The sequence below is a fragment of the Aspergillus stella-maris genome (genome assembly GCF_047715825.1).
Source record: "Aspergillus stella-maris strain CBS 113639 unplaced genomic scaffold BDV14scaffold_12, whole genome shotgun sequence".
In the NCBI taxonomy this organism is placed as follows: domain Eukaryota; kingdom Fungi; phylum Ascomycota; class Eurotiomycetes; order Eurotiales; family Aspergillaceae; genus Aspergillus; species Aspergillus stella-maris.
The window spans coordinates 113,000-138,547 of NW_027396806.1; the positions used below are offsets into that span (position 1 = coordinate 113,000).

The 25,548-nt window shown below is 51.0% G+C and overlaps 9 protein-coding genes across 9 annotated transcripts; 4 read left to right on the forward strand and 5 right to left on the reverse strand.

The window, feature by feature from the left end:
- Positions 1–3,533: 3,533 nt before the first annotated feature.
- On the reverse strand, positions 3,534–4,522 carry BDV14DRAFT_168956 (uncharacterized protein). Its single transcript, XM_073767951.1, has 5 exons — positions 4,438–4,522; positions 4,158–4,375; positions 4,089–4,097; positions 3,946–4,017; positions 3,534–3,880 (listed from the first exon to the last, which is right to left on the reverse strand). Exons 1-5 carry the CDS (start codon positions 4,458–4,460, stop codon positions 3,789–3,791), a joined length of 414 nt encoding a protein of 137 aa, XP_073630615.1. The 5' UTR covers positions 4,461–4,522; the 3' UTR covers positions 3,534–3,788.
- Positions 4,523–4,707: 185 nt separating this feature from the next.
- BDV14DRAFT_20734 (putative PHD finger domain protein) lies at positions 4,708–8,755 on the forward strand. Its single transcript, XM_073775117.1, has 2 exons — positions 4,708–7,451; positions 7,501–8,755. The coding sequence occupies exons 1-2, from the start codon at positions 4,978–4,980 to the stop codon at positions 8,576–8,578; spliced, it is 3,552 nt and encodes a 1,183-aa protein (XP_073630616.1). The 5' UTR covers positions 4,708–4,977; the 3' UTR covers positions 8,579–8,755.
- Positions 8,756–8,971: 216 nt separating this feature from the next.
- Positions 8,972–10,209, forward strand: BDV14DRAFT_20763 (RNA recognition motif domain-containing protein). Its single transcript, XM_073775180.1, has 4 exons — positions 8,972–9,106; positions 9,224–9,299; positions 9,373–9,472; positions 9,546–10,209. Exons 2-4 carry the CDS (start codon positions 9,260–9,262, stop codon positions 9,931–9,933), a joined length of 528 nt encoding a protein of 175 aa, XP_073630617.1. The 5' UTR covers positions 8,972–9,106; positions 9,224–9,259; the 3' UTR covers positions 9,934–10,209.
- A 1,876-nt stretch (positions 10,210–12,085) lies between these two features.
- On the reverse strand, positions 12,086–12,873 carry BDV14DRAFT_197669 (uncharacterized protein; the record flags this gene model as incomplete). Its single annotated transcript, XM_073772738.1, has 3 exons — positions 12,086–12,173; positions 12,235–12,611; positions 12,856–12,873. The coding sequence occupies 3 exons, from the start codon at positions 12,871–12,873 to the stop codon at positions 12,086–12,088; spliced, it is 483 nt and encodes a 160-aa protein (XP_073630618.1).
- Positions 12,874–13,081: 208 nt separating this feature from the next.
- Positions 13,082–16,044, forward strand: BDV14DRAFT_20794 (fanconi-associated nuclease 1). Its single transcript, XM_073775279.1, has 3 exons — positions 13,082–13,815; positions 13,874–15,335; positions 15,388–16,044. The coding sequence occupies exons 1-3, from the start codon at positions 13,298–13,300 to the stop codon at positions 15,895–15,897; spliced, it is 2,490 nt and encodes an 829-aa protein (XP_073630619.1). The 5' UTR covers positions 13,082–13,297; the 3' UTR covers positions 15,898–16,044.
- A 277-nt stretch (positions 16,045–16,321) lies between these two features.
- On the reverse strand, positions 16,322–17,182 carry BDV14DRAFT_197671 (40S ribosomal protein uS15; the record flags this gene model as incomplete). Its single annotated transcript, XM_073772739.1, has 4 exons — positions 16,322–16,495; positions 16,568–16,614; positions 16,885–16,917; positions 16,981–17,182. 4 exons carry the CDS (start codon positions 17,180–17,182, stop codon positions 16,322–16,324), a joined length of 456 nt encoding a protein of 151 aa, XP_073630620.1.
- Positions 17,183–17,978: 796 nt separating this feature from the next.
- On the reverse strand, positions 17,979–19,080 carry BDV14DRAFT_168971 (uncharacterized protein). Its single transcript, XM_073767952.1, has one exon. The coding sequence runs from the start codon at positions 18,932–18,934 to the stop codon at positions 18,296–18,298; it is 639 nt and encodes a 212-aa protein (XP_073630621.1). The 5' UTR covers positions 18,935–19,080; the 3' UTR covers positions 17,979–18,295.
- Positions 19,081–22,641: 3,561 nt separating this feature from the next.
- Positions 22,642–24,913, forward strand: gprM. The gene is made up of 3 exons (XM_073767953.1): positions 22,642–23,047; positions 23,094–23,189; positions 23,237–24,913. Exons 1-3 carry the CDS (start codon positions 22,972–22,974, stop codon positions 24,562–24,564), a joined length of 1,500 nt encoding a protein of 499 aa, XP_073630622.1. The 5' UTR covers positions 22,642–22,971; the 3' UTR covers positions 24,565–24,913.
- Positions 24,914–25,226: 313 nt separating this feature from the next.
- Positions 25,227–25,548, reverse strand: BDV14DRAFT_168974 (uncharacterized protein; the record flags this gene model as incomplete). The annotated part of the gene is made up of 1 exon (XM_073767954.1): positions 25,227–25,548. Exon 1 carries the CDS (start codon positions 25,388–25,390, stop codon positions 25,229–25,231), a length of 162 nt encoding a protein of 53 aa, XP_073630623.1. The 5' UTR covers positions 25,391–25,548.

A 25,548-nucleotide genomic window follows, 5' to 3' on the forward strand; every position in this document is an offset into this window, starting at 1 on the left:
CCACGATGTTCCCAAAATTGCCACTAGGCTCGAGTGAGTAGGGGTGAATATAGGCTGAGCTACATTTCGGAGACGTCTGCACGTCAAGCTCACATCAAATAAAGCCTGGCGATCCAATGAATACCAAGATGGCTCATATTCCCGCTGCTGGGAGCCACGTATGTAGGCATCCGGTGATGGCGACCAGTGTTTCTCGCGGCAGTGTACGCAGAAATGGCCAAGGATCTGCTGTGAGACCTCGGAAGGAAGGGTAGTAAGGCCTCTTTCAGTCATTAGTCTACCTGAGCGAAGACACATCTATACAGAGTAATTGGAGTGTAGGGATACTATCCTACAATTTGAGGGTGCCGGGACCCATGCTGACTCAGGCATAGGAGCATCGGATCAGCATGTTTTTTCCGCTTCCGATAGACATTGCCTTTGTAGGAGCAGGCAAACAAAGGACGAAGAATGCAAAATTGTACAGGCGAACCAAGTCCATTAGCAGATCAAATCTAAAACGCCGCTCACTGAGTACTACTATGGAATAATATCGTGAAGCTGAAATCTGCCCCTGACGCGAGCCGCTGAGTTTCAAGTAGGTACACATCCAACGTAACTCCGTAACCCTAACAGTCTCGAAACCAGTCTCCTCAATATCCAATAACCTGTGCAGACTTCAACATCCCAACAACCGGTCTAATCCCACAGCATTAGACACTTGAGTCTGCACTTTCTGGGCTTTTCGGGAGCATCTTCTTTAGACACACACAGAGAAGTCGAACCAAGATTACCGCCACAGGGATTGCACCAATGCCACCGAGGAGTATCTGCCACGCGAGGTCTTCGTTTTTGATCACACCGTAAAGAAAAGTTCCCGTGATATGCAAGGCAATCAATGCAACGCTTGGTGAAATGACATAAATGATCTCGTCTTTGTGCTTGCTCGCAGCCAGTTTGTTGAGGCCGCGTTTCGCGTAGAACACAATGGGAAACGAGAAAATCAAAGTGGAGTCGATCAGAGCTACTGTCCCAATGAGATCCCAAATCAGGCGTAACTGGTTCCGCATCCGCATTTGCATGCTTAGTAGAGCTGCGACGAGGGCTGGCAGTAAATACATGTTTGCAAGATAGCCTGTAAAGCGGTGGCTCAGAGAATCAGAAAAAGCCCGAGCATCCTCGAGCGACTGCTTCCGGGTCTGCAGAGACTTGCTTACAGGGTTGCCGATCTCCAGGATTCGTGATCGCATTCGTTCAAGGTCAATGAGAAGTTCTTGGAAAGGCCTATTGTCGGAGTATTCTTTATGAACCTGAGCTTATCCAGAAGGGCCTTGATGTCGGAGGTGAAAATCGTCAGCCTATACACGATTTGTTCCCAGTAGAGTATATCGATCAACATGGTGCGATGCAGAGAGATGTCGTGAATACTACTCCTCATTCGCGAAAGGTGCTCTAGGAAGTTGAGGCGAAGGATGTCCATTGACCTGTCACAGATCAAAATCGTTGCATAAGTTATACGGAGCAGAGCAATGCGATGCATCAGGACTTTGGCAGGTATTTGTGATGCTGAAACTTGAAGTCGCAGTTCCGTAAGGCTGTCGAGATCCGCCGTAGGTCATGGTTGATCTTCATTTGGGCGTGCTTAACCTCGAGGCTTTCGTAAGTAGCAAATTTGAAATCACAATGGACAAAGCCTTGAAAAAAGCAAGTCAGTAAGAGCAGAGGAAACACACAGCGAACAACCCACACAATGCCCGACCCCCCGGTAGCACCTCGATTCTGACCCTCATCCCACTCCACAGCAAGCCATCGACAAATCCTTTGTCCATATCGTGGCTGACCCACCAAAACCGACCGTATGCATGAAGTTTGTTGGTCCGAATTATTTCCACCACGAGAGATACGTGAATATAGTAGGGCTAGGTGCCCGTTGAGAGGATCTGATTGCTCCATGCCGTCGATCAAGTAAATGCGGCAAGAATTGGGCGGCTGGGGACGGATTGTGTCTAGATCTCGCTCAAGCGAATCTGATGTAGCGAGAATCCTTTTGATGGCGTTTCTCTTGCAACGAGCGGTGTCAATTACCCAAACAGAGTTGCTAGAATAGGATTCCCACTTTGCGGTAGGATGAAAAGTATCTGGAGCTTGGAACTCCCAGCCAAGCACAAGAGTGCGCAGCCAGGAGACAGCTGCCATTGCAATGTTAAAGACCTCCATGATGATGACTTCTTGCAAAGGGGGGATGGCACAAGATGAGAATCTAGGAGAGGTGCGAAGGTCAGCTCCGTTTGCACCTGCGGGCTATAGACCTCACGCGAGGCAGTGTCTGAGACAGGAGACATTACATATTGACATCAAAGCACCGCATAGGATATCTAGTTAGAGAACCGATACTATTTAACGAGAGCCATCAATTGTATGTTATTGATATATTGACAGCTACTATCATCTATACGCATATTACGCATGTTGGCGAACTACAGTAGGCCTTGCCTTAAACCACCAGCATTCGCCATAGATCACTCATTATTGAGAGAAACAGAGAGACTTGCGGGCTCACATCGTCAAGAACATCAATCTTAGACTCCTACTGAACTTTCATCCCATGGTCATCATATTGAATTCCGCATTCCCTTCACGAGCACAGAGCTTATGCCTATCTGTCTATTCCCGGGTTTCCTTCCACCCCCTGCCGTCAATTTTGACCTTGTTGTTCCCGCTCCGGTACAAAATGAGATCATATGGAATGTCGCTCTTTTCCACCAAGAAGACGACGAGATGCGTTTTTGTTCTAGTTCTTGTCCTTCGAGAGTTGGACGAAATATCCTTCGATCTGGATTAGATCCCCACGGCTTCTTGGCTCTTCGAATACGAGCAGAAGTCTCCTTTATCCTCCGGGGACTCTGTATCCGCAGAGAATGATCGGTCGTATAGAAATATTTATTGAGCTCCGCGAGAAACAGGTCTATAGGCGCAGCTGGGGTGCTTGGAAGCGAGACTGTTAGGATCCGGACGGGGTTTAACGGTTCTGAAGGGACCGCGATAAAGAGACATTGTGAGCTGAGCTTGTATGCTGAAGAGGTCGATGGGGCTGTTGATGCAATGGACAGCAACCTGAAAGAAGATCTATATTGCAATGGTCATTGCGCCTCCGGCGTCTATCTTTGCTGGCTAGATATTTGGTCTCCTGTATAGAATTACATGGTCCTTGTCCTGCTTTGCGTCGATGAGGTGGGTTCAAGTTTCAATTGAATAAACCTGAGTACAACTTAACCTTTGTTCTGGAAGTCTTCCTGAACCAGAGCAGACCGATATTTATGGCTGATTCGCAATGACCTTGACTTTGTGTTTTACTGCATTTATAACGAGTTCCATCTTGCAGAATCCCAAATTAATACGATGTATGAGGGCTTGTCAAGGTGTGACAGCGTGTAGCTGGTGTACATCAGCAGTCTGCTCACCTTGTTGTCTTGGGCGACACACGAAAGCGAGCCGAACAGCGCAGAAGATGCGACTATTGCTTGGTTTGGGCTATAATGTAAGATAGTACTAAGTCATCATGTATTCAGGTATCATTGGTTCATGTTCAAAGAGCTACAATACTGCAGGCATAAGACCAGTGGACAGCAGCCCTGTCTATCACCAAGCCGCTTCTATTCCGTGACCCCGTATCGTGATACCAGTTGACCAGCAACTGATTGAAGCCATTCTGGAACAACAGACTTTCTCTCCAGCCATCGAGTGTCGCATGCGGCGGTAGCCCACCCGGGTATATCCATCTTTTTGACCTATTGTTTTGAGCTCCTGAGTCAACCCCCGGCAACGTTCTCTCCCTGACGCAAGGCTGTGACTTGCTTTCGAAGCTCGAGGAAGAAGTCCTTTCCGTTGGCCATTGTGTTGGCTATGTATTTGACAGTCAGTTAAGGTCATTCTGAATTCTGGTGTCCGGGGCAAATGTAGGCATACGTTTCGAACCCCAGGGTCCGCTCGCGCGGTTTCCGGCGTCCTTTCCTTGAGGTTTGTAGAAGAATGGTCTCGCTGCCGAGGTTGATTGGATCAGTACACTGCTCAAATAATATCGCAGAGAAAGCTTTAGGTCATGCGCATACCTCCTGGGCCTGTTTTGTGACAACATGAGTTAGCGACGTATGTACCACAAGCGACAAACAATAACACACCTCTCCTTAGAGCTGTCTTGGCCTCGTCGGCATTGAAGCCTCCCACGGGGACATGCTGCTCTTGGTCTAATCCTGAAACCTCATCTGCCCAGCTAGTCTTTGTAGTATTTGAGTTCTGTTGTCCGCCGCGGGGTCCGGTGTGTGCGCTCATGGCTCTGGGGTTTGAGTGTCGGGGTCCGGATGGGCGGTTCTGGTCGAATCCACGGCCGCCGCGCCACCTGGATGCAAATTAGCGGTTGCATTGACAATTAACAGGATAGAATCAGCAGGGTAAGTGTACCGGTCATCAGATGCACCACTCATGTTGTAGAACTAAGCTTCGCGAGTAAGCGTGAGGAACGAGGGGAACAGCTGGGGAATGCGACTAGTCCGCTGTCAAATTGTATGGGGGAGCGCGGTGGCTGATGACTTATCGGTATTTGTATTACCGGAGCCGCGAACCATTGATACAGAGATTGGAATGGAAGCCTTGTTGCCTTAGGCACATCGCGCAGGTGATCTGAAGCCGAGACTGACCCACGGCCTCCTACACGCCGTGCAGTCTAATCCAACGACAGCTTCAAATTGCACCTGTCGCGTGTCGCTTTTCGTGACTCTGCCGTCAACAGTGACTGGCGCTCACCATTCACTGTGTTCATCCAGCCATGATCGGCTTTGCCTGGAACCTGGGTCGTGTCTTGAGTTGTTATTCACCATATTGAGCGGGTCCCAGATAAGCAGTGGCTGCTTCATAACACCTTCCTTCACTAAGTGATTTACCTACCGTCCTTGATATTACCATTACCGCATAGATCCTGACGCGAACCACACTCCCTTCAAAATGGCGCCTTATTCATCTCCAAAACACCGCTCCCCTGGCGGCGGACCGCTGAAGAACGGCTCGAAGACTCCTCTCCAAGATTCCGGAAACTCAGAAGCTCCAGTCGTCGAAGGCCCTCCTATTAAGAAGCGGAAATACGTTCCGGGTGGTCCAGGCGGTGGGGGAAGGTACATTGAAATCGAGGTTAGGGAAACACCAAAGCAGCCGAAGCCGAAGCCGAAACCCAAACCACCCAAGTCGAGCCCCATGAAGCGGAGGAATTCGTCCATTTCTCGAACCCGACAGCAGATGAAAGAGTCGGAATCGTCTGCGCAACAACTTTTGCCTCCGCCGCTACCTCCGGTTCACGCTCCAACCACACCCCCGTCTACACGTCTACGAAGGGAGAAGAGTCAGACACGGGGGAGATTTGGGTCATCGACGGCGGCTGCGCTGGCTTTACAACAGGGTGATGGATATAAACCTAGAGAAGAGCGGGGATGGGAGGAGTTCCATCCGGACCTGGACATTGATGCCCACTTCGCGGTGTTCTCCTCCACGGAGGTGGATCGCGCGCCTCCGCCCGCACATCTCGCGAATGTTTTGTCTCCGAACGGTCTTGAGAAGGGCAATGAGAACGACCCGGTAGCTGAGTTGATCCGCGCGCATGCGAATGGCAGCGTACAAACACCTAAGCGAAGACCAGGGCGACCCCCGCGCCGCCCCGAAGCTATACTGCAATCGCTCGGCGTGTTCACTCCGCAGCCCAAAGTCGTGCCTCCGCCCGGCCCAAATCCTCGCGAGAAGCTGACTTTGCCGAAACCCTCGTTCCGACTGAAAGACCCCTTTACTTTCTATGATCAGCCCGGTGTCGGCCAGCAGAACTATGTAGACCGGACTATGGCTGCTGTCGGGTACCAGGAAAGCGACTTGTTTCTCCGTCACGACCGCCGTCTGATTCGGATGCCAGAGGGCGCTCAGGAGGACGAGGATATTGGGAACCAGGTTCCTGGCGAGGGCGAGGTCAACCCGCTCACGGGTCGGGTGGAGTATGACATGGACGAGCAGGATGAGAAGTGGCTAGAGGACTATAATGCGAAGCGGCGAGAAGACCAATACGAACCGATTAAACCGGCTGTCTTCGAAATTACCATGACCAAGATCGAAAAGGAATGGCACAGCCTCGAGAAGCGCATCCCGAAACCAAATCCGAAACCCCCGCAAACACATCGCCCTCGGTCGAGCTCGGCGGCCGCCGTCAATGGCGAGACTACAGGGTCTGGGGAAGATCAAGATACCAAGTGTGCTATTTGCGATGACGGTGATTGCGAAAACGCGAATGCAATTGTCTTCTGCGATGGGTGTGATCTTGCAGTGCACCAAGAGTGTTATGGTGTGCCTTTCATCCCTGAGGGTCAATGGCTATGCCGCAAATGCCAGCTTATAGGAAGAGGATCACCGAACTGCATCTTCTGTCCAAACACAGAGGGCGCATTCAAGCAGACGACTACTTCGAAATGGTCACATCTTCTCTGCGCCATCTGGATTCCTGAAGTCTCTATCGGCAACCCTTCCCTTATGGAACCCATCACGGATATCGAAAAGGTGCCCAGGAGCCGTTGGAAGCTGAATTGCTACATTTGCCGTCAACGCATGGGCGCATCAATTCAATGCAGCAACAAGAATTGTTTCGTAGCTTTCCATGTTACATGTGCGCGGAGAGCCCAGCTTTACTTGAAAATGAAGTCCGGTCATGGAAACCTAGCAGTGACCGATTCTCACCTTCTCAAAGCTTTCTGTGATAAGCATGTGCCACCGGAATGGCGTCGCGAACATGGCACCGACGCCGCGACAGCTGAAGCTATCCAGTTTTACCGTGATACCATGCAAGGCCGGCGCTGGGGAGACAGTCAAGCTGCGGCCCTGTCACTGGAACCAGCCCATCCTCTTGGTCACCATGACGATGATGAAGACGGACACCGGACTCATACTCCCCGCATCACTCTCACTGTCGGAGGCAATAAGCGGAAGCGGCCCAACGCTCCCCGAACGATTTGGAAATTGCCATCCGGCGCTCCAGTCATTCCACAAGTTCTTCTAAACTCTGTCATCTCTTCCCTATCACGCTTCACTGTTCGGGCCAGAAAGCAGTATGCAGAAGATGCTTGTAAATACTGGACCCTCAAGCGCGAGGCTAGACGAGGCGCAGCCCTCCTCAAGCGACTACAGTTGCAACTAGAAACATTCTCTTCAATGGAAATGACTCGGCGCGACTACTCTGCTATGGGCCCAACCGGCGGCAAGCGACTCCAGCGACGTATCGAATTTGGAGAACGGTTGTTCCATGACCTGGGTCAACTGAAACAGCTTTGCGATGAGGCTAGGAATCGCGAGAGGGAGAAGCTTAAGGACGCGGAAATGCTTCGAAGCATTGTGGACAATGTTTACTTTCCGATATTCCCTTTGCTGTGGCCCATTTTCGAAAAGGCTCAAGTGTAAGCATACCTGGCTCCCAACTCTGATACATTGCTAACCCAGTTCTAGTCTTGACAGCAAGGGTATTTTCAGACTCGGTCTTTTTGCGATTCGCACAAAGCTGGAGCAACGTTACTATCCGTCCGTCTCATCTTTTTCCGCTCATCTAGCCAGTGTTTTCACTTCGGAAATCGGCGTCCAGCCAGCTGGAGATACCGCTGAGCTTCAGATGCAGATCAGCGGGCGTGCTCCCGAACTGAGCTTAGAGCAGCGAGAGAAGAGAAAGATGGCGAAGCGGATTATCAAGGCTATTCAACCCGCGCTGGAGGATGCCATCCGCAAGGAAAGCGAGTTGAACCGCCAGCCCTTCGAGCAGGAACTCAAGGATCTAGATGTCATGCTCGGCGATAGTGTCTTATCAGGAAGAGGTTCCGAAATTGACTCTGGAGAACGGGCGGATGACGAAACCGATGACAAGCCTGGACCTTCTGGAGACGAAACCGATAAAATGGACGTGGATCCTGATTCTACCACCAGCAAAGAAGTCAAAAGCGATGCTCCAGACAACACAACAGAGTCGGCCGTTCCCGAAGCAGATACAGTACAGACTACTGAGCAGTTGGAACACCAGGAGACCGAGGAACCTGCTATGGATGTTGACAACGCAGGCGAAGTCCCGGCCACGACCGACGCTGCCTCTACACCTGCACATCCTGCAGATGAAACTCAAGCGCCCGAGGCATTTGAAGCGGCTGGCGAACAAGAAGCAGGAATCCTAGCTGCTCCAGATCAAATCAATGATGACCCAAAGGTGCCATTATCGCCACCACCTCTTCATGGTGATCAGCATCACTTTTTATCCCAGGGAGGCATCCAATGGTATATGCAGCCGTTTGATCCTGTGGGCACCACGATCCATGAGGAGAGGTGGACAGGCCGGGAGGTCATGCGCGGACTTAGCGAAGAGTTAAGCGAATTGGATGAAGAGGAATTGAACGATCTCGTGGACGATGATGAGCTGGAAGAGAGCGCTGGTGGTGTTGGTGCCGGTACCGGTGCTTCCACCAACGGCATACGGAACAGCTCAGGTGCGGAGCAGGGGGTAAAGGTGCATCAAACTCGGCGACGTTGGCGTGGCTTCAAGTAATGCTTGCTTATTACCTACGGTTTCATGTTTCCATTTACCACTTGCATGTTGAGTACATTCTACAAGGTTATGGTGTTGGGCTTCGGACATTCAGCTTTTAGGATCTTTTTAGTGATAGAATTTACGTGGCTATTGATGGAAGCTCTCTGAAGGACTGCAATACTTATTCAATGAAAGACCTTTGTACTCTTCGTAGTATTTTTATCGCGTTGATCTTTGAACCCCGTCACCCGGCGACTTGGCAGCCTTACTTTCCTGGCACCAATGATACAAGAGCCGCGATGTTCTGGACTCTGCGCACTGCGAACTGCAGCTGTCACCGCCTTTGTGCCTCAGGTGTCGACCTTCTCTTTGCCCGGATCCGATTATTATTCCTCCTCCCTTTCATCATCACTCTCACCCATCCCTTCCTCCATCTCCCTTCCTTTTCCCTCTTCTTCTTTTTCTTTTCTCCAACTTTTCTTCTTTCATCCCCAGCAGCAACCCAGTACTTTCCATCTCTGTTGCTCCTGGACCTTCGACTTTGAGGTATTTGCTCCCAGTGCTTGTGGCGGAAGTTTCTGCGCCTGACCCCAAACGTCGCCGCGCTGTGTTACGCGCGCTCCTTCCGTGTTATCTCGGTGTCTAACCTCTGTCGACGCTCAGCTTCTCATCTCTCATTCCCATAAAAAAATACTCACAATGTCTGCCGAATACGACCACGAGAACAGTCGCTACGACGGTATGTGCGCCTTGGTCACTTCTCGACTAGTATCGGATCGCTCCGGACTACGACTAACACTTCTTTTCGCTAGACGAGCCGCGTTTCGCCCGCGATCGCAGCGCATCTCCCCGTGATGAGCCGCGCGCTGACCGCGCTCGCAGCCGTTCCCCCAACGGTCGTCTTGATGAGCGGTATGTCGCTTGTTGATAAACCCTTACCCAAGTTAGAATGCCAGGTGAATGTCGTGCTGACAGTTATTATAAGTGGCCCCGTCGACCCCCGCAAGCAGCTTGATGACGAGGAGGGTGCTGTCAACTCCGGCTCCAACCTCTTCGTTACTGGCATTCACCCGCGTCTCACTGAATCTGACATCTCGCGTCTCTTCGAGAAGTACGGCGATGTTGACAACTGCTCTATCATGCTCGACCCTCACACCAAGGAGTCTCGTGGTTTTGGCTTCGTCAATATGGTTACTGCTGAGCAGGCCGATGCCGCCAAGGAGGGCTTGCAAGGTGAAGTTATTGAGGGCCGCACTTTGAGCATTGAGAAGGCTCGTCGCAGCCGTCCTAGAACCCCTACTCCTGGCAAATACTTCGGACCTCCCAAGCGCGGTAAGTTCGCTTCATTCACCCTTACAAGTAGCTCTGACTAATCCAATATTAGAATTCGGTGGTGGTGGTCGCCGAGGTGGCCGTGGTGACCGCTACGATGACCGCCGTGGCGGCTACGGCGGCAGCTGGCGCCGTGGTGGCGATGACTACCGCTATGGCCGCTACGACTCTTACAGCGACCGCCGCGACTACGGCGGCCGTGAATACCGCGACTACCCGCGCCGTGAATATCGTGACGACTACGCAGGTGGTCCTGGTGGCGGTAGTGGTGGCGGTAGTAGTGGTGGTGGTGGTGGTGGTGGTGGATACCGCGGTGGAGCAGACCGCTATGCCTCCGGCGGCCGTGAGGAACGGTACGGTCGTGATGAACGCCGCGATGATCGTCGGGGTGACGAACGCCGTGGCTACTATGACCGTGATGCTAACCCTCCCAGTTATGGCCATGGTGCTCCTTCTCGCGATCCTTACGCTGGCCGTTCTTACGAGCCCCGTGGCGAAGATCGGTACGCCGGAAGGTAGGTCGATTACTCGCCAACATATCCAGCCAACGCCTTTCCACCTAGGCAGGATCGCATACGATTCGAGCTCTTTCCTATGTTTAACCTTTTGATATTTCCCCCCTTCAAACTTCCTCCTTGTCATTAATGCTGTACCCCTTTCACCCTTCCTCTTTATGTTCCTCGGTATGAAATCTTTTCCATTTCCTCGGATGGCATTATTCGATTGGGCTACATCTCAAACGGATCAACGCTTGGGCGTCATTTATGTTGTTTACTACGGAAAAAAAGTCGTCTTCGAATTTACGTATCCTGTTGAGCGGGCCCGGAACGTCAGCTTAGCGGCCATTCGACAGTTTCCGACTCTGCAGCTGGGACCTGGGACAAGACACGAAATCAGGTCGACACCCATCAGTCGCGGGCAGATGTTTCTTATGTTATTTCGCTCGATACACCGGAATCTATGGCGAGGGAAGTGCAGGATTTTCTATTAACGTTGTAATTCCGCGGATTGTCAGATGGGTCAGCACTTCTACATTTTCAGCTCTTTCAGCTCTACCGGAAATTGGTCGTTATCTCGCTAGTCAGCTGTTCGCCTTTGCTATCGTCTTATACAACATTTTCTACGTAACGACTCGATTGTATTCGGCCAGGAAACACATTTTAAATTGTCTTCAGGCCTCCACATGCATGCCACTTTCGTCCTCACATCACACTCTCTCAATCTCAAACAAGCACACGACATGGAGTTCGGCCGTCACTCGCCAGTCCGCCATACCGTTGTTTGTGCCTGTAGTACCAGCCAGCCAGCGACAGTCACTTTCGCCATAGATGTCGAGGATGATTCAAACAGGCTCAACGTAATCGACATCAGAACTTGCATCAGTGCTTATTGACACTTTCACTGCACATCCAACTTCAGAGATGGGTGTCGAAAAGGTAGGCTGCAATGTGTTGCTAATCCGTGTCTAGGCACCGGCTAATCTCTCCGGTTATCTGACGGTGTTGCGCCGAGCCCTGGCCATTAAGCCGTCCTTTTAGTGCTTTCTTGGTCTTGCAACCATTTCTGATCTGCTTACGGTCGTGCTAGCGCTTGAAGCTGTCCATCCTTTGCCTAGTTCACAATTCGGCCAGGTTCACCAATCGCTACGACCAGCCTGGTTGTTGCTGCTGGCAATGTCGCACCTTATGAGCTATTACTGCGCTGCGCTGACTATCGCTCCTAGCGGTTGCATTAACTTGTGCTTATTCTGCATGATCTCGCATTGATACCCTCTGGTTTTGAGCTCAACGAGCAGTCCTCTATTAGTGATACTACCATACACCCCAGTAATATCAGATCTTCACCGGCGTGCGACTCTACTGAGTGCAGCAGCCGTGTTTTTCCTATGCCTCTGCGTGCCCATAGTAGTCCCGATGTAGTCCTCTTCAAGGTCGTGATTGGACATGATCCCGACGTAGCGGCGGTCAGATGGTGCTCGAGCATAGGTAGAGTGTGGAACACCAGGTCTCCGCAGCAAAAGCCGTGCGCGAGTACGATGCATTCACCGGGCCAGAGACGCAGATAAGCAAGGCATCCTCAGCCCGTCGACCGGAAAGCCGCATTCGTTCCCTCTGTACCAGCAGAGGCCCAATCCCTTTATCCTGGTAACCGAAGCTAGAAAATCCTCCTTCCTTCCCACTCAACCCAAGCGCTCTATTCCGGCGCTCTCCCCGACTGCCCCTCAACCTCATTACTCTTCTGAATAAGATACTCCCCCAAAACACGCAGCGGATTCGCAGGCCTAAACGGTACCATTAGCAAATTGCCCAGAATCCAAAACAGGAGGAATAAGGTATGCATACTGCTCCCTCGTAACACTCTTCATCCCCTCAAGCAAATACGGCACAATCTTCTCATTCATATATACGCGTGCTGGCGCACCGCCGGGTCGAACGGGGTTCGCGCCTGCGCTTGCGGCGGCCGTGACGTTGTTCAGCGATGTTCCGGCGGCTGCTGGTCCGGGTGTTGGTGTATTTGCTGCGCCGGTGGGTTGTTGGCTTGGTGTTGTTAGATCGTGGGCCATTGTTGTTGCTGTTGGTGCTGGCGCGGGAGAGTCTTGTGATAGTGGGTGCGGTGATCGGGCTGGTAGTGGTGAGGGCGCGAAGGGTTGTGGGATTGCGTCTGTTGGATTGGCGTAGGGGTCCGGGATTTGGTTGTCGCGTTGGGGTTGGAGGGTTGCCTGGGGCAATTGAGGGTTAGAATAAGGTGAGTGATCTGGATTGCGTGGAAGAAAGAAGCAATAGAAGGGCGGAAGAGGAACCCAGAGGAAGAGAAGAGATGGTGAAGTCAATTAAATGAAGGGAAAGTCAAAATAACACTGGCAGTATTTTCTTATTGCGCGGGCGGAGAGGTTGGCGGAGAGTAAGTAGGTAGTGTATTGTATCAATGTACTGCAAGTATGAGCGGGTACATTAGCGACTTACTGCTGTGCTGTCTGCCATGACTGCTGTAATTGCTCTATAAATCTGCGATAATCTGTATAAAAGGTGTATATAGAATGAAAAAGAGATAGAATGCTTATCGCCTGCAAGCGACGTCAGAAGGTGATTGGGATCTTCCCCCTCATGCACGCTTTAATGGCGCACGTGACTTCGTGTCTCGCTGACACGTGCTTTCGCATCGCTTCCCGTTGAGTTTTGTCGTTGATGGAGACGACGGGGGCGAATATCGGGGGTTTTGAAGTTCTGGGTATTGAATCTACCCATAGATCTACAGTTTTCGTCTATATTGTTCAAATGATTTTTACGAGATTATGATTTTTTGGTGCAAATGTCTTGGATGTCTGTCAAAGATATATATCGATAATGCGTGCCCACCGATGACCTCCTCGAATCCGCCCATCCAGCCGCCCTTTCTTCTGACAATATGTCCCTCCTGGACTACTGGGATATAAAACGTGCCCCAGTGAAGCGCCGGAAACTCTCGCCTCCTGTTGCAACACCTCAACCCAAGACTCGACAAGAGAGCACGAAAGCCTCCGAAGACCCCCCATCTGCCTTAGACGAGAGTCCAGGATTCAAGACAGAACAAGAACAACCTATACCACTCATCGTTGGCGATGACGGACCATTAAAGGATGATGGAGCTCCACCACCAAGCAGCCAGACAGATCTGGAATCTGCCCTGCCAACAATGGCAACGGACGAACAAGCAATAGAAGAATATGAGTCCTCGCAGAAAGGGAAGGATGAAGAAGACAAGGAACTTTCTCTTCAGGAGCGGATGCGCGACGGCAAATGGCGGAAGGGAAAGAGCTCTATCTACGTCGATGCCTTCAACCTTGCGTTGCATACAGTGCTGGATGAGGAAGCGCATTTGTTTAGTGAGTTTGAGAAGGAGGTGTTTGGGCATTGGAAGGGTTTGTCCTATGAGTCGCAGTACTTGTGAGTTTACTCTAATGGATTCTCTTGGGGATGGTGGTCGATTGACTGGCTGTGTTAGATACGTCCGCCTCTTCCTCCGTAAGACTTCTGCTTGGCATCGGGTTGATAGACTCGGGTATTACTCAGATATCGCTGATGTGCCAGTTGTAGTTGCTGATTTGCAGAAGCCGAGGGCTTTATCAACATTCGGAGACTCAGATGAGGATACATCGGATGCTCTGTCGACGGATCTAGACTTGGGTGGGGAGTTCTGCTTTGCGGATACCATTGATCAGATCACCACCGTGGAAGAAGCGTCCTCACTGCTACTCCTCGATGAGTTGAAGATCCTAGCGAAAGAAACGAAGGTCCAAGGGAAGAGCAAGCAGGAGCTTATCGCTGCCTTGCACAAATCAAGCCAAAAGCAAACGGGGCTGGGCTGGAACAACGCCTCAAACACAAATCGAGAGGAGCAATTCGTCAAGAAGATCTTGGATTATACAGGAGACTGTATACGACTTGCAGCCGGGCCGTATGCACTTTTTGAGCGAGTTCATCTGGTATTTTACCGGTCTACTGAATGGACTGAAAAATCACTCACGACTATCATCCTCGCAAAGATATCCCGCAGGAATTTTCCCGAGTATGTCGTTTGCCGTTCAAGCTCCATATTCCTGTCGCGAGAGATTCTCTTGGAGTTTGAGTCAGCTTTACGAACACAGTTTCGCATCGACAACTTTCTCGAATTCAGCGGGACACCAACAAGGGAACGACTAGAAGAGATCAAAGACCTCGCATACAAAGCCTATCCGCGTTGGCGGTCCCTCCTCGAACAAGAACAGCAGAAAGAAGATACAATATACGAATGCGGCGAAGGCGCATACCTCCGCCGTTTCTCGCCAGCCTGGGTATACACCAGGATCCTACATAAGGGCCTTCACCCCCTCGGTCGGTTCAAGGAGTACAAAGAGGAGCACCGACTATTAACAGAACTGCTTGCCCAACGACTATTCCATCCTGCTCGTCGTGGTGCATGGTATCAGCGCAAAGCGCTGCTGGAAGAGCATTATATGTACAATCTTACACCTTCGGAAGGGCGTAACGAAGAAGCGCAAAAGAAACATTGGCGACGGATCGCTCTGCGTACATGCGAGGAGGGCCTTGAAGACCCATCCTGCCATCTTATTTATCACTACGATCTCCAGAAGAGGATTCAGAAGCTCGAGAAAGCTCTGAAAGTCGTTAAACGAGAGCAGCATGATTTCGGACACGTCAGGCTGGCTAAACCAGAAGAGCGAACGATTGAAGGTATACAGGTTATAAAGGAGGACTCACCATCTCGAACACCTGCCCCTGTCCCTGTTAACAGCAACAGCAATAACAACGATGACATGTACACGCCCAGACGCAGCGGTCCAACAATCTGGATCGACGAACTAGAAGACGGCGAGGAATGCCGCGTCGAAGCCATGTGTCTAAGCTGGTACAGGCATCAGGGCTGGAAGGGATATCATTCCGAGGGTGGTATTCTACGAACACTGGTAAGCAAGCCAATCTGCCCTATCCGGGGCTACTTACTAATAGTAGATCTAGTTCGCCTACCTCTTCTACGACATCCTCTTCACATACATCCCCAACGTCTTCCAAACCAGTTTCCAAACCTGCCCATTAGACCTACACACAGACGCCTTCTACCCCTCCCGCCTCTCCGAAATAAACCACCGGCTCGTAAGCATAACAAACGGCTCAGCCGCCTCCCTCATCTCCTCAATCCACGACCAATACTCGGCATCCCAACCCTGCTGCATAGGACTAGACTGGTCGTTCCCGCTGTCGGACCTGTTGGAAATAGCGTCTTGCTTCAGTGGCGATGCGTTAGCGGCGATTTGCAAGATTATGGCGGAGGAGTATGCCGCTAGGGGCGGTGGTGTGCCGGATCTCTTCCTTTGGAGTTTGGAACGCAAGGAGGTTAGGTTTGTGGAGGTTAAGAGTGAGAAGGATAGACTTAGTGATACGCAAAGGCTTTGGATCCATGTTCTTTTGGGGGCGGGGGTCAAGGTTGAACTTTGCAATGCTGTTGCTAAGGAGGTTAGGAGGGTTTGATTTGGATACTTGTATGGTGGCATGTATATATGGCTGGGGGATATAGGTTTGTATATATATAACTGCGCATCTATGACAGGCGGTGGATTGGATATACGAGAAACTGAACATACGAAGTATCTACGAAAAAGAACGAATACTACTACAGTTTGGCAACGCTGGATACCGGAGCAAAAGAATGGTAAGAGGGTATGAACTTTTTATTTTATCTCATTGACTCATGCGACAAGCCCGCTAGCATCATATCTAACAGCACCAATCACCATAAACAGGATAAACCGTTTCTCCACTGCCCCAAGACATCCATTTCGGAACACCCCAGGTCAGAAGAGCAAATTTTGAACGGAACGGCGCATCCCAAGCCAACACACCTCTCCACATGCAGCACAGCAAACGCAATCGTAACGTAACGAAAACGACACGCTTAAGCAACAAGGGTAGAAGCAGTAGCGCTCTCGTACTTCCAGGTAGGAGGGAGAACACCGACGGTCTTGTAGTAGCGAGACAGACGGTGGATACGGGACTCGATGAGAATGAGGCGGAACTTGCTGTCCTTGTCCTTGCGGTTGCGCTCGAGGTGCTTGCGGACGGCGACGGCCTTTACCCACGTTAATTAACTGCGCCCGGAAAAAACCGAATTCAGGAGGGGAGAAGGGGAAATGTGACGAACCTTCTTGATGAGGTGGTACAGGTCCTCGGGGATCTCGGGGGCAAGGCCTGGATGTCACTCTGTCAGTCAATGACCAAGCAGAGGCTTTACCGCAGCGTTGCGATGCAAGCGCTGGGTGGCTTTTGTGTGGTGTTTTGTCTACGCCGGTGCGCTGGTGGCGAAAGTCGAGATTTTCGCGAGGTGGAAAAAAATTCCCATGTGCAATGCAGTGCAACGCAATGCGATTCCTCCTCGCGATCATCCGTCGTTCTATCAACCCGCAGCGCACTGTCTACGCTGGATTTCGAAGGAAGGATAAGGTAGTGGGAATATCGTACCGCTAGACTTCAAGATACGGAGGATCTTGTTACCTGCGTTTCGTTAGTTCGCGCTCTCCAACCAATCTATCCATTGATTTGTCTAGGTTAACGTACCAGTAACAGTCTTAACCTGAGCAACACCGTGGGAATCACGGAGGACAACACCAATCTGGGAGGGAGAAGCACCCTTACGGGCGAGCTTGCAGATGTGGTCGACAACCTGGTCGGGAGTGATCTTGACCCAGGGAGCGGGGGTGCGAGAGTAGGGGAGAGCCGAGGAGGCGATACCCTTGCCCTTGGAGTGAAGACGACCCATTTTGTTGGATTGGTGGTGGTGAGGTTTGTCGGTCGTGGACGGTTGTGTTGTCGGTGGCTGTCGGTCGAAGAAGAAGAGCAAGATTGGAGATGCAAATTTGGTGGTGATTTCGCTGTGGGGAATTGAGATCACGTGAAGAAAGAGTTGTGGGTCACGTGAGGGGCTCTCGCTTAGCGGAGCTAGCAGTTGGCGCTAGTTGATATTTTTTTTCTGCGGTGCTGGTGAGCTTGGCTGAAAGCTATCCTGCCAGCACCTCAGAAATTTCTGTTGCATCACAAATCTTCACACGACGACCAGAATTACGTGTTCATGGAAAGAGCAAATGTCGCTCTTGAACTCATCGCATCTTGCTCACAGCAGTAAAGCCATAGGTAAGCTCCCTCAACATTCCACCTTTCCCTCGACGCTTCAATGATGAAACATCACCTTTTTATTTTTTATTTCTGGTACCTCTTATGTCAGGGCGAGACTTTCGGGTTGAGCCCGATGATCTAAATGGACTTCTGAAATCGTCGTTTAACTGCTTGTTTGTTTTCCTGCTGTTGTTGAAGCAAAGCTAACTTGCCTCGAGATCAGGTATCTAGACTAGAACTTGTCAATCTCGGACGCCGTCGGACTTTTGTCGCGGGACCAATGAGTCGGACGATTAGTTGCAGATAAAAGATAGCAATGTCAATACCAATGTCATGGACTCATTACAATAATTCTCAATTGCACCGATCAACCTTGCTTCATTTCGTACGCTTGATAGATCTACTGGGTGGATTGGAAATACCTGCTGGAGACTTGACAAGGACTAGGCCCCTTGCTGCTGGGATGTGGTGTGCGCAACCAGACTACCGGGATCGCACTGCGCATCCTGATTGTCGGGTTGCTCGGCGATAGCTTGTCCATGTACGGCGTAGTTGTAGATCACAGGCCTGCTCAAGGCATCCTGGCAGCTTGGAGCTCAACCTAGACAGCTCTCGCTTGATGTGTCTGTCCGTAGAAGAACCTACCAATGAATACAGCACGCACGATGCCGAACAAGCGGTCGATGTCCCAGGTCCAACCCTGAGCTGCGCTGTAGAATTAAACACGATGAGCTGGACAACCTCCCCAACCAAAGCCATCTTAGTCCAGTATCCAGCGAAGGAAAAGCTCAATGCAGGTGCAAGTCACAATCAAGCACACCGCCCGCCTTACCTCCCCAGTTACCCAGGGCATCCAGGTTACCAGGCCCAAGCCCCAGACGAACCTCGCCACCTGCAAGGAAGCGCATGAACAGCTCACTCTTCTATCCCCACCTCCATGCAGCCTTGTCTCCGGAGTCCGGAGGAGGAAAAGGGTACCCTTACTAATTGCTATCCGATCTTGGATCTCGAACTGGACTTGGTTTTTGCGTCCTTGCGTGTACGTATGCGGGGAAGTATATACCTGTGCGCTGCGAACTGCAGAGTGCACACTGCGGAGATCGAACAGGGAGGTGATTTGGAATTCAGACATTGGATCCTTGTCGTTCTCGTCGAAATACGCAGTATGTCTTGAGAAGGTAAGTCGGGTTTGCACTTGCAGATCGAAGACGGCATATTCCTGGTCTTTATGCGTGACGAGGTGATTAGCCGGCATGGCTTGCAGACTTGCAAAGGGGCGTGATTGCTGATGACGATGCGCAGTTAGGGGCTGTTTGGAAATTGATAAGGGAATCCATGGTTGAACCTTGCAGGGCTGGGTGCTCAATGGCGCTGGTCTGGATTGTTCTGATCTGATCATCAAGGGGTCTAAGCAAGAGTTGTTGAATGTTGATGACTGCGACGACGGTCTCAGCCCTCGAGTTGGGTCGATCACCGATGATGAGAAGGTTGAGCCGGGCAAGTAGTGACGAGCGAGAGATAGAGCGAGAAGAACCTGGCTCTGGGCTCATGCACGCATGTCGCTGAGGTACTCTGTACAGCCGTCAATAGGGCAGGCAGTAGATACGCCCAGGAAGCCCAGTCAGGGTGAGCGCGAGTTTGTATACATCAACAAACCACTTAATGTCCCCAATTGCCTGCATGCGAAATACGGCAAATAGACCCGACCATGGAAGGGATAAAAGACCTCATACTCAGCGCTCAAAGGCTGGACATAATGTACAAGTATCGTCTTGTAAAGACAGATGCAAAACAGGCCCACTCGACCGTTGATATCTCATCTAGCAATAATATGCTGCATGCAGCGGTATCAAATCTTCACCTCATCCCGCGCTGAGCGGCGCAGCGGCGCAGGAGAGAACCCATTCGAGCAATGAGCAGTTGGGCACAGTCCAATCGGGACTCATTCTCGCATCAAAAAAAAGCAAAGCTGACGAGTCCCACGAGCTGCGGTCACGTTAACGACGGATACCTAGAGAGCTGGGCCTATGGTGGCGCTGATTCGGCTTGCCTGCAGAACCAACAGGTCTCACGGTCACGTCCGGGCCCGAGCAGCACGGTCCGATTGGTCCGTGTGAGATGTGATCTTGCCGACCGCGCTTATGCGAGAGCCATACAGAGTGGATAGGTAGACTGGCGCTGAGAGCGAGGGATAATGCGGAGGATCGACGAGAAAACGCCTCGCTCGCTATCTATGGCGATGATGAGGTGAGGTGAGATGAGATGAAATGAGATGAGATCTTGGTTGGGGGTGTGACTTGGTTAGGGTTGATGTGCTAGCCAGTCGATGCGGTAATTTGGCGATCAGTTCTTGACTTGTAGAAATTCTGCGCGAGGCCAAGGGTATCTTTCTCATCTCTCGTTTGTTGAGTCATTAAACTGTGTTTTTTGGAAGGTTTGTTGCTTTCTTTGGCGATGATCCATGTTCTTGGGGCCCTGTACGGGGCTCACCATGCTCCGTTCAACGTTACAAAGCAGCAATCAGGAATCCTGGTCGATCGTGTTTGTTGGGACCCTTCTGTTGGTCGATGGTTCATGCGCAGCGATAATGTAGTAAACAAAGGAGGAATGATCTGCTCCAAGCTTTTGTCGAGTCATAGATTCATACCAGGCAATCAAATGCACTCTCCGCGCCACTCTTCGGTAGCTCCGATGCCACAGCCTCATTGAGCGATTTTTGATAGAACTTAGATCTCTGGTATTGGCGTCGCGACTTTCAAAGACGGCAGCGCCGCATGTTCCGATCTGAAATACCTGTTTTGTTCGCATTGTTGTACAATCGGAGCACTGGGATTGTCGCTGGGTCCGATTGTCAATGCAAGTTCTGCATCAACATCAACAAAGAAAAGCAAATCTACCCCGGAAGTCGCTCAAACTTCGGCGAATATGTCGGTAATCCCTCGATATAGGGATGACCATGATAATGGACTGAATGCTCATCGAGCTTACCAAATGTCGCGCTTACTGCAAAGCATGGACGTGGTTATGAACGAGGAATGAGAATATACTCTGGGCCGCGAACCATCGATAGTCGCGTTGCATAAAATATATTGTGGCTGCTATCGCAGGTTCTCGAGCGTTACACTATTTAGATTGCGTTCGGGGTAAACGCGAACTCAGGCTAATATGGAATTCGATAGCGATAGCGCCATTTGTGATTGCGGCGAAATTTGTGCCATCACGATATCCACTGTTCGGTCTTGGGTCAATCCTGCGCGTGGGATTTAATTGCGTGGCGGCCGGTCGTTTTAGTAGGTGCCTGAAATAGATCCCCACGTGTGGGAAACCAGCCTTGTCGTATACAGAGTACGGTATTGGAGGCGGAAGTAATCCTTTGTATGCTGGCTTGATTACGGTGAGATACAATGTAGACTACTAAGCAAAATGTCAGCCAGCGAGAAGACCAGAAGAATGGTTGCCTTCATCTGTCACTTCCCAGAGCAGAAGCTGTAGGCGTTTCAGAACCATGGTTGCGATTTTGGACAGGTGAAACATTTGGACCAGCAGTGATCGGCGTACTTCTAAACTTCGAGAAGAGCCGAGATACGAATTCCGACAGTAAATACTGAATCGCGGCAAAGCGCAGGCTCGATAATTGGAATTTGGAGCAACGGTCCTTGGAACCTCTGAACCGCTTCCGGGAACCCTATCTCTACCGTGTCGTTCCATGGTTGTCTGTTCGCCATCAAAGGTACGGAACGTGGATGGAGCACGCGTGCAGAATACCCCATTTGGATTTAGTTGTATTGAGCACATCTGCGGCTCTTGCATAATGCATGATGATGACTGCATTTGAATGAGCTCCACGATAATAGCTCTACAGAGTCGACACTGTTACTGACGTACAAGGATCCGACGGCAGCTCATGCTGAAGATCTAGAATTAGGATTCGCAAGCCGAAGTGAAACCTTAACAGTCGAAAACTCGCCAAAAGCTGAAGCGATCATCGGCAGTCTGTACGTGGAAACTGGAGGATGGCGTAGCCGTGCCGACATCGACCCGCCGAGTCGGTGGAGGAAACGCAGGAGTAGGGCTAGGACGCCTCACAGTGGATCAAGCTGCTTCAGAATGTCTGTTAGTTGAATGATGTACCATGGCTTTGTACTACTAGGCCAGGACACCAGAATGAGGCAAATGAGAATAAGAACAATTAAGAATGAGGGTAAGGGTAGAAAATCCCCGATGGACCACGGCTGTCATTCGCTGTACCGTCACACGAGTCGAGCTGACAGACGCTGCCATGCGCCAGTCGCCTCGTGCGCTGAGTCGCCAAAAGGCACCAGGGGCAAGGTTGCAGTAGCTTGCAGTCCGACTGGCTGTAGTGAGGGAGGCGGCCGAAGTTTATGCGGGCGACAGCTTCAATCAGCACGTCGAGCACAGCATGGCTCAGACGCTAGGCCGGGCCTTGATACTGTTCGTGGTCTAGCCGGAGGCGAGTGGAGGGGTGGATGGCCTGACGGAGCCGCGAATCCTTGTCAGCAGCGGGTAACGAGAGCTGGGCCTGTCGGGGTCGACTTACTCGAGTGCTTGGGACTTGGAGAACGGATTCGCGGAGCAATAGCAGACACAGTTATGAGGCATGGTTGAGGTATTTCCGGTGTTCTGGTAAAGGGTGTTCAGATCCTTAGTGTCCGCATGCCAGCAGCAGACTGCCCGTCAAAAGGAAAGATGGTTAAGAAATGACAAGACGGGGGCTAAATCGATCGCGGAAGTAAATCGTGGAGAGTAATTGACAGCGAGCCTCTTTTGTAGCGAAATGGGCTGGATGGAGCGAGTCGACCAGTTGAGTGAGAGAAGAGGAAGCGAGCTGCAGGTGGAGGAGAGATGGGAAAGTTACCGGTAAGACTGGTACGGTACGGTACGTGTGACAGCCAGGCACGGTGGAGCTGATCTTGATACACTTCGGTTCTCTCCGGCCATTGGAACTCTACTCCTACCACTTTCCCACTGTCTGTGCCTCTCTCCCACCCCACCTATCACTCCCCCCCCCTGGTGCCAAGTGTGTCTCCGCCGTTGTCTCGAGGGTTCTATTCTCTGTCCTGAATCCAATCAGCTGCATCGTCCGTCCTGTGCGTGAACGGGCCTCTACCTTGCCCATTCGTCCCACGGAAATCTCTATTTCTCATGGACCAGTGCGTTCTATATCTGGCCATGGCTCGCCCCTCCCCTCGTGCCCATGCCTCTTTTCCGTCCCTTTCGCCCTTGCATGCAATAACCTGATTATAACATCGCCTTTTGTGCCTCATTGCAGCTGTGCACGGCTGCGAGCCTCTGCTGCGAGGTCTCGAACCTGGATTCCGTCAACATCGCTATTTCCCCAGGACATGACTAACACGTCTCGCGTCGCATCGGCCGCACTCGCTCCATTCCAATAAAGTCTATACTGTTACTCGCAACATGTCTAATGCCACCTTGAATGGTGGCTGTCCGGCCCCATACCTTCAGGAATCGCTCTTCGATACGGAAGGCGGATGTACGTTTCCCTCCTTACTCAACTGTGCCCGTCTAATGCGATCTAGTTGTCGATGGACGATTCTGTCAAGTGACGCCTACAAGGGCAGGCAATATCTCGTGCTGCCTTCCATGTCCACAAGCCTCGTGGATGTATGGAGACGGTATGTACTTCAAAGGTCTTCTACTACTTCTACTAACGCCAATGTAGACATCCAGGAGCAAACAAGAATCGCAAGCTGGGTCTCCGTCGCCGTCTTACCTCTCTGCATCTTCCTTCTCATATCGTATGCGGTATTACCAGCAAAGCGAACTCACCGCCATTACCTGAGTATCTGCTTCACCCTCGGCATCTGCTGTATGCAAATCGCATTCATAATTCCCCTCGGCACCAAGCCCGAACAATGCTACAATGAAATCACCCCTCGGGATATGCACTCGAGTGTGTCATGCGCATTCACAGGCGCAATGCTTCTTTTCGGCGGATGGGTGGTCGTGGCCTTTAGTTTGATTCGCACCATCGCCTTTCACCTTCAGGTTTGCTGGGAAGTGGTCCTCGGCCCGAAGTTCATGTGGGGAGCGTTCATCAGCGGTCTGGGGATACCAGTCATCGGAACTTCCATTATGCTTGTCCTGACAGGAGTATCGTTCCGGTTTGGAGAAGTCTGCCATATTAACATCAACAAAAGTCTGGAGGACTATTGGATTCCTATAATCGCGTTTTCAGGCGCGTCTTTGATTATGCAGTTCACAACTATGGGATACTGCATGCACATCTACATCAAATCGCTCTACGACACTGCCTCTACTACCAACAGCTCCAACATTCCGTCATACACAGCCAGCTCTACCACGTTGACTGCTCGCCAAGCATACCGTCGAGTCCGCAAGATCCTCAAACTGCAATGGCGAAGCAACTGCCTGGTGCTGGTCATCCTCGCAAACGTCCTCGTTTTCGCCTGCATTTTCATCAAAACAGACAACCAGCTCAACATGACGCCGGAAAACCTCGAGAAAGCACTGCCATGGGTTGCATGTTTAGTGGTTGCAAGGGGCGACAAGACCAAATGCTTCGACGAAGCCGAACAATTTGGTCCAAAGCGGGCAATGCTGCTAGCATTACTCATTCTCTTGACTATGGTCGGATTCTGGAATTTCGTCCTCTTCGCACGCCCCTCGATGTTTGTCGGCTGGTGGGACCTGCTCTTCCGTCGACGAGAGAACGCCCAATTTGAATTCGTGTCCGCCGACGCCCGCAAAAACCGCAGCAACAGCTACGAGATGCTTTCTAGCAGCGGTATCCCATCATACAAGACGCCCGAGCCCTACGTGGAACCGTACAAAGAGTCGTACGTGCGCTCGCCTAGCCCAGCATACACCGCTCGAACAATGAGTCCGGATTTGAATAACCACTACGGTCGAGACGCGCGATACGTCCGGCCATCCATGAGCTTCTCTGGCCCGCGACCGCCAATTTCACCAAACAACAATGGGCGCGACTGGGATCCAGAGTCTACATTTGCCCCAGCCTACCGATGATAGTGACTGTATCTTTCATTTCTTGTCTATCTTTTCCGATATAATGTTCGCATAAAAAGCATTGTATATCTACGACGCGCATGACTGTATACCCATTAATTTCATTTCCTTACACTATATTATATCTGCATGGAGGAGCGAATGGTCTGACTAAGGAGTCCGAGCGCACCCTCTTGGCTTTCCCCTGTTTTCTTTTGTTATCTTTGTGGTGAACCTGTATTATAGCGCTGGCGTAACCAGGAGTCCTGCAGCTATCTAGAACAAAGACATATCCAACAACATTTCATTGTTTAACTCTAGCCGCATAGACTATCTACGCTCTGCAGCACTACACTGCAAATGATCACCATCTGACTCGACTCGCACGGAAGAAGCAAACCTTCCAATAAGAAACTGACTGCTTTAGAGCCTGTCTGTAAAGACCCCTTGTTGGGATTTGGTTCCAACCATGGTTCGGCCCTCGGCCCCGACCTCGAGACCCAAGTAATTCGAGTCAGGGCAGTGCGACCACACCACCTACCACAGCGAACTGCATACGTAGACCTGGCAACCATTTTTTTGGAACTTCTAAGTCCCAATTGTGCCACGCATCCAATATCCATGCCGGCCACGTTTCGTTCTTCCCTAGATTGGGTTCGATTATTAGATATACCCCTGCAGATCATTAATTCCCCTCTTCTATCCAATTCCGGGTTTGAGGGATACTGTCGGGTGTATTGTCTGTACGAGGTCTGTACCCTGTACTCTGTAATGGGTACTGAAGCGGCGCTGAACGGCTGTTCCTGGCTTTATCTTTGTCTTTATCTTTCTCTTTCACTTCCGACATAATAGTTGATACTCGATAGCGGTGATCATGATCGACAGTAATTTCCGTTTATGTTCTGCGCCTGCCCTTCCTATGCCTTTAGTTTAGAATTGGGATTAGAGACAGCATAGGTAAGTACTGTAGGAAGAATAAAGAAACGGACCCCAAAGCCAATCCCA